This window comes from Primulina eburnea, chromosome 14, assembly GCF_022965805.1.
Source record: "Primulina eburnea isolate SZY01 chromosome 14, ASM2296580v1, whole genome shotgun sequence".
In the NCBI taxonomy this organism is placed as follows: domain Eukaryota; kingdom Viridiplantae; phylum Streptophyta; class Magnoliopsida; order Lamiales; family Gesneriaceae; genus Primulina; species Primulina eburnea.
In genome coordinates, this window is record NC_133114.1 from 29,846,139 (window position 1) to 29,853,941 (window position 7,803).

General features: G+C 36.4%; 1 protein-coding gene and 1 pseudogene across 2 annotated transcripts; one reads left to right on the forward strand and one right to left on the reverse strand.

Annotated features, from left to right (window-relative positions):
- Positions 1 to 466: 466 nt before the first annotated feature.
- On the reverse strand, positions 467 to 3,142 carry LOC140812430 (WRKY transcription factor 28-like). 2 transcript variants are annotated; one of them, XM_073170691.1, is made up of 4 exons: positions 2,465 to 3,142; positions 1,634 to 1,774; positions 1,100 to 1,476; positions 467 to 954 (listed from the first exon to the last, which is right to left on the reverse strand). In XM_073170691.1, exons 1-3 carry the CDS (start codon positions 2,992 to 2,994, stop codon positions 1,125 to 1,127), a joined length of 1,023 nt encoding a protein of 340 aa, XP_073026792.1. In that variant the 5' UTR covers positions 2,995 to 3,142; the 3' UTR covers positions 467 to 954; positions 1,100 to 1,124. The 2 variants fall into 2 exon arrangements, with proteins under 2 accessions (XP_073026792.1, XP_073026791.1); XM_073170690.1 differs by having other exon boundaries at positions 1,634 to 1,777.
- A 1,473-nt stretch (positions 3,143 to 4,615) lies between these two features.
- On the forward strand, positions 4,616 to 7,803 carry LOC140811325 (conserved oligomeric Golgi complex subunit 5-like; annotated as a pseudogene).

A 7,803-nucleotide genomic window follows, 5' to 3' on the forward strand; every position in this document is an offset into this window, starting at 1 on the left:
TTGCCAATAATTTGATGCAGGTTTTATAAATAAATCATATAAATAACTCTTCTGTGATTAATTATATATCTATGATTAATTGTTTTTATATAGAGATGGATATATTTATTAATAAAAATCATCCTACTGGATCGGACATAGAAGCAGTCACACTAGCTAACTCGTTGATCTATTTGCAAAAGCGAAACTGCAAATTTATAGATCAAAGCTATTATTTTGAAGTCATATTTTATAATTAACTTGAATGTAGAAGAATCCTTGCTTGAATCATTGAGACAGCAACTACCACTTGGTACATTGTGATTGTGCAATCCTTTTAGCCAACTATAGCTATGATTAAAATACTTATTCTACTTTTTTTTTTGTTTCTAATTTCTTTAGTTTTATTCACTAATGAAGGTAAATGTATCTATATATACTTTTCTTGTCCCAAGTCTTATCCAGCCTTAAAAGAAACATACATGTGGCAATAAAAACTGCAAAATGTTAAGACTAAAAATTACATTTTTTGACACAAATTAATTAAACAGTTTACAATTCCGTACATGAAATTTAGGTTTAATAAGAAAGACACGGAATCCTTGAAAAACGACATATAATCGGTGCACACTGCAAACTTTAGACTTCTCCCGACTCAAACGATAACTTTTTAAATAAGGTTGTGATATTTCTTAGAACCCTTGAAAGTCAAGTAAGAAGTAGTACTACCTGGATCAAACTTGAAATTCATCTGGAAGTTGATCTTCAGTGATTCAGTTCAGGAAATCTTGTTTCTTGTTTAGATGAATAACCTAATGATGTCCTAAATCTGAAACCTATGAAGTACTCCTCCTTTGATCAATCATAGAGCTTCTTACATGAGGGATGTAACTGCCTCTGATTCTTAATTGTCACCAAGATAAATTAAGGGCTTCCCGAACCTTTTGTTTTCGAAATCTTGAAGTATATACAACCCTGTTGAATACATAAGGCGAAATTTGGGTTTGGACATGAGAATAAGTGCTTTATGTGATAATCTGGTCTCTAAGTAATTCAAGAACAATATTTTTTGTAAGATAGTACATACTTGAAATATAGTTGGATTTAAAACGTTGATTACCATTCAGGGATGAGGTTTATGTGTACTACAGTTGAAATATCTTGTCCGAAAATGCGTATTGAATATCAGGAACTTGCGGCTGCTGCTGCTGGTGTTGTGGGTCCATTAAATGTGTGTAATAGTTGGGAACTTGTTGGTGTTGGTGATTGATGGTGGGAGAATTGAAGCCATGGGTGAAGCTTGGAAGTGTCATTGGTAGGGGCGGTGATAGTAGAGAAGGGGGCAAGACAGCGATGGCGGCATTGCCACGGAGAGTGTCGGGGCTGTGGTGGTTGTGTTGGCCCTCATAGGTTGTGATCACCACCAAAGGATCCTCAAATGATCTCTCCACACGTTTCTTCACGCCGCACTTTTTGCTGGTGCATCTGTAATAACTCCTGAAATGCAAAAGGCCGATTATGAATTCAGAATTTATCAGTGAATTTGTGATAAGTAATACAAGAAAACCATATTTGATAAAAAAATTTTTAAAAAAATTCTGTGAATACTTTACTGAAATGTTGGTATTTCGATTTGGTTCTTTAAGAAACAGACCTTGGAAAGGGGCTATTTTTCACTGCTTTTTGTCCATATTTTCTCCATCTATATCCATCTTCAAGAATATCTATCTCGCTCTTAGTCATGAAGGCAACGCGTGCTTCTTTTGGCATTTTCTCCTTCTTGTTCTTTGCTTTGCTGCTAAAATAATATCACAAGAAATTATTGATAGTGTTTTGCACCAGAAAATATATACCATGATCACCAATCAAAACCAAGAAAACTTCGTGCTGGATAACGGTGGTTACTTTGTCGATCATCATGTATCCTTGATAGAATTGATTCAAACTGAGAAAACAATGGAGGTGACAATTTTCTTTATTTGTTTTCAAAAAAGTCGGAAAGTACACAGCTGGTGCAAATATACAAGTTATACACTTCTATATTTCCTTAGTTACAATCTTAAATTTGGAGTATCATTATTTTCAAACCTCCTTGAAAGTTGAAATATTGAATATGACGAGTTAATACTTCCCCAAATGGAAAATGCAATAAAAAGGGATTTCAATGGACATATTTACGAATTCAAGATAGAAATAAATACATCTTCTCTGGTTTCTTCATCTTTGAATTTAGCTAGCTAATTAAATTCATCCAAGTAGGCTATCAAGGTCGTCTAATTTTGTACACGGAAGTACATAATAAGCATCAATATTTAAAGACAACTTTTCAAATGTCAAAATCTAAGTTCCTAAAAAGAGAGGAAAAATAAAATAAAAAACCCATTTTTCCAAGTACTTAATGTTACTAAGTGAGCCATAATTCAAGTTAACAAAAACGGGAAAAAAAAGTTAAAACAAAGAAAGAAATAAAATGAAATAAACCTACTCTTTTTTCGACTTCACATCCCCATCTTCACAAACTTTGGGACGCAGAACTTTCGTCTTACTTCTTGAAGAACCTTCTTCTGCTCCAGCCTCTGACGAAGAAACCGATACCGAAGAATTTGTCGACAAAGGATATTCGGCAGCAGAAACAACATTCTGATTGGACAAATTGTTATTCACAGAGTTATAAACTGCATGATCAGATGACGAACAAGACAAGTCGAAAGCACTTGATACAGCGCTGTACTCTGCTGCGTCATGCAAGCAGCCTGCGAAAGTCATTTGGAACGGATCGAATCGATTAGGGTTTTGCTCATACTTCGGCAGCTGGTTGTGCTCAAAAGGGTCGAAATCACTTCGATCAGAAACAAAAGGAAACGAAAACCCTTCAGAACCCATGTTTTGATAGCTGTCATGAAAAGGATAGTTTTGCTGAGAATTCATGTTATTTTCATGAGACATGGATGGATCAGAGAAAACAGCTTGTTGATCCAGATGTGAATGGAGAGAAGAGAAGGTTTGATGGAGCATCAATTATTGTTCTTGGAAGGGTTGCAGAAAAGACGTTTGTTTGATTTCATTGTGTGCTATAGAGATAACTTTGGTTTAACCTTTTTGGCTTACCTTTTTTCCTCTCTTCTCTCCTTTTTGTAGCGATGGAATAACAACAAGAAACACGCTCATTCTTTTTCGGAGTAAAAAATTATAATTATATATATTTCTCTAAAATATGATTCTTGGATTTTATTTTTCTTGGTGCAGATTAAGAGATGGTGAAAGTGATGTTGATTGCTATATTTATTATTAATTAATAGTACTATTGCATTAAAGAGGGAGTTCCATGTTTGAAGGTTGAAAGTTTCAATTCTTCAAGTTAATTTGATTACCAAAAGGTTAAAATCGACTCAAAATCAGCGATCGACTATACATATAATTAATTACGTATATTTGCTTTACTTTTTTAAAAAAAGTTAACATTGTTTTAACCTCCTCATGTAGAAATCACAATCGGCTCAAATTTAATTTCATCTTTTACAAAATTGATATACAAGCAGAAGATGTTTTAGACTTTGATCTTTATGTTGTTAATACTGTGTATGAATTTACAGAGCGAGACCCATTTTTTGTCGCGTGCTTGATTCCTTCCGTAAGTCAAAGTTTTAACAAGTCACTTGAATTTTCTTAACCTTGGTGCAAAAGAAATATTTTTCATGGTCAAATTTTATATCCAAATCCAATACTCGATTACCTACGTAGGTAATGGATACAAATTTTTTTTAAAACAAAAAACAAAAATTTTAAGTTATAATTTAGTCATTGTTCTTATTAAAATTTAGGACTTAATTTTTAAATTAGCATTATGTGTTTGTATATATGATAGTGTGTGTATGTTAGTTAACTTTATAATATGTATGTTTTCAAATTGACTTTCTAAATATGATTATAAATTTTGGTATCCGAATTCAAAATCAACTAATATGAAATGATTATAATATATGTCTGATGTGTAACGTTCATTAGATGAATGAGAAACAATGTGTGCCGTTGAAAATGACGACGACAAAAAGTCAGAAGCAATTCTGAGTTTATCAAACATGTCTCCTATAAATGACACCCACCTCCCCCTCTTCTTCTTGATTATTTTTTTTTAAAAAAAATTCATAATAATAAAAATGTATAAAATCTATTTTCTTTTGGAATAAATACTTAGGACTTCATCCATTTTTTGATATTTTTATTGGTGAATCAAGCTAGTAAAATAATAAATTAAAAAGTTGTTTAATCTCACAGAGGGTGAAATAGTTTGAGAGGACGTTTGACCAATCTTTGCGCCAAATTTCTGTGAGCTACACCTAACACCTTTGCTTTCAACGGCTTAATTAAGTGCCAATATCTACTAAAGTAATTATTGATAGAGAACTCGATTCTATTCTATCGAAATATCTTGAGATTCTTATTGCTTCAATAATTTATATATGGTAGAGAACGATCAATACGTAAAGTTTAGAACCGTTTTACGGTTTAAAAAATTTAAATTACACAATAGTTATAGTTTATTAAAAACGACAAACGCTCGATTATAGATATTAGCCTCGACCAGCAAATTATATACCATTTAGTGCTTTATGCCAACAATGCTGTCAACAAAGGTGCACACATTACGCACAAAGAAACGGGTTCGGATGTAATCCAAAAGCCTTACAGCCAAACCAGACCCATATCCATCTAGTTTACCCGAATAGAATTAATATATGGGTTATTGCTGAACCCGTTGCCGTTTGTCATCCCCGTTCTATGCATGCGTGTGGTTTACATCATGTTTTGTGTCTTGTACATTTATTTCGGTACAACCGGTAAGCAATAGCTGCTACGGTAGTTCTCGTCGGATCGAAGCTGAAACATCGGTGGAAACGACGACGTAGCACGCCAACCGGACATCAATGGCGTCTCCAGCCGTCCTCAGGTCCCCACTCCAACGCCTCTCCACCTTCAAAGATACTCCGACCGCCGGCGGGGCCCACACCCCTATGCCCCTCTCCCCACCTACATCCCCCCTAAACACTTTTTCTTCTGATCCAATCTTCTCTGCCTTCCTCTCCCCAGACTTCAACCCTACTCGATTCTCCTCCTCCGCCCTATCATCCGGCTCTGCCGCCTCAAGAATCGAAAAACTCCAGGATGGCGTCCGCCTACTTGACACCCAGCTACGTCACGAAGTCCTGTCCCGTCACCACGACCTGCTCAACCAGCTTTCCTCCATTAATGCTGCTGAATCCTCTCTTTCCACCTTACGATCATCTCTTTCTTCTCTCAATCCTCCCTCCGCCGCGCTCGCTCCGAGCTCTCCGATCCCCACCGCTTTATTTTTCACCCATACCCACCAGCATAACAATCTTCATTCTACCTCTTTGCTTCTTCAGTTCACTCTTCGCACTCTGATGCAAATCCAGAAGCTAAGAAATGCTGTCGATTCTCTGCTCGATGCATCAAAATGGGATCTTGCCAAGGCAGCTCAGCTGCATTTTGAGATTTTGACCCTTTACAACGAGTCCCATTTATCGGGGATTGATATAGTGGACGCGGAGTTGCAATGGGTTATTGAGGTCGGATAAAAAATCCGAGAGGGGATGAAGGTATTGGAAAAGGGACTCGAGAGTTTGAATCAACCGGAAGTGGGATTGGGTTTGCAAGTGTTTTATAACATGGGAGAGTTGAGGGGGGCCGTGGATGGGTTGGTGAGCAAGTATAAGCAAACTGGGGTGAAGAGTGTGAGTAACGCGCTTGAAATGAAGGCAATTTCTGGAGGAGGAGGGGGTTATGGTGCTGGGGGGCCGGGTGGGGTACAAAGACATGGGACACCACAGATTGGGGGTGGCGCAAAAGCGAAGGAAGCGCTTTGGCAGATAATGAATGGTTGCATGGATCAGTTACATTCCATTGTGCTTGCAGTTTGGCACTTGCAGAGGGTATCGTCCAAGAAACGCGATCCGTTCACCGGTTCACACATGTTCTGTTATTGGACGAGGTCATGCAGGTTAGTGATTCAGCATTTGGCTGTTGTTGCTTAACAGGTAGTGTGGTTATTTTTGTGCTTGCTGTTGAAGTTTTGGTGATACCTTAATTCATTTTTATTTTGCGGTGTTTCTTGTTTACTGGATGTTTGAGCATGGAAAATGTTGTCATAACTTTGAAATGATGCATCGGTAGTCTTTGGATTCATGTGGGTGGAGCTTAGGTGGATTGCACAAAATGTATTTTTAGGTCTACAGAGCATCATCGGTGGCTGTTTCAAGAACCAATCAACAACTGTAAATTGGTTTGCCAAGAATTGGTGAAAGAGCTAAGAACTTTATGAAATTTTCTTTGTTCTCGTGTGTCATTTTTTGTATTTCTTGCATACTATATACTAGGGAGAAACACTCTTTAAAGGATTGTCAGTTCTCTAATCTTCGTCACATTTATCCATTCGACATTGCACTTTGACCATATTACTTACATTGCTTACTTGATTTAAAAAATAAAGATATAAATGCTCAGATTTTGTGACTTGGAATTCATTCAAAAGTTTGTCTTGACTTGGATTCAGTGGCATGAGACTGGTACAAACTATGCAGCTCCCATGGTGCTCTATGCAAGTTTGATATTGTAAGATACTTTCATCATTGCAATTGCAAGAGAAATAAACACTTGTCTGAGAAGAAATGTGCAGTCTTAGAAATTGTATTTGTGATCACAGGTGTTAAGATAGTCGTGTTATTCTCCAATAGCTAGGTATGTGTCAAGTGTCATGTTTGCGATCTTATGATGCATGGCAGTATTAATAGCATTTTTTTAATTGAAGAATCGATTTGAGTTTAACGTCACTGTCCAAAAATTATTAAATTCGTCGGCAAAACTTTATGCTTCTCTCCACTTTCTTTTGGTGCTAAATTAGTATTTCTTTCTCTTTCCATAAATATGCTCTGTTTTTCTAACAATTGGGTGGGTGATTGTTAGTCAATTGTATTTTGCCTTAGTTTACCATCTGATCAAGTGGTTTTTTAATGTTTTGGCATTATGAGTGGAGTGTTTTCATTAGAGTTGATTTGAGATTTACCACTTATCTGAGCCTCAAAAATTGGACAGCTGAAGCGTGGTTCATTTTTTCTCTAAGCTGGGCAACATCCTGATGCTGTTGCGTGATGCCTAAGTGTTTTGTTTTCTTTCTTAGATTTAACATATTTGCTCAATGAGAGGGAGTAAACTTCGAGCCTAAAACCTCCCAGTTATAGTCCCAGTACCACTAGTAGATGTGACTGGCTTGGGCTTATGGGTAACAGTGGGCTTGGTCTTATGGGTAATAGCAGGCTAGATCCAAATGGGATTTGTTATTTTGTACGTGTCAAGAATAAAATGTGGGTGGGATTAGTTATTTTAGTAGTTATGAATTTTATTACAGTTTCTGCTAGCCAAGGCTATGGGAGAGGAAAGAAGTTCTGTTATGAATATTTTCTGCTAAGGGCCCGTTCTTCTTGTTATCGTCGATAATTTTCTATATAAATCTTTTTGTTATTTACAGAATATAATTAGTATTCTCTTTTATTCTGGTTTGGAGTTTTGTTATTAATTGTTGATCTCTCTCTCTCTCTTTCTCTTAGTTCTTTTTTTTTTAAACATAAAATGATAGACATTGGATGCAGCCACTTACGTTTTCTTGGGCTTTTTCAGGAGGGGGATCCAATGTTGACGGATCGTGTTTGGGATGCTTTGGTAAAGTCTTTTACTAATCAAATGAAGTCTGTTTTCACTGCATCAAGTTTTGTCAAAGAAATATTTACTGTTGGGTATCCGAAGCTTTTG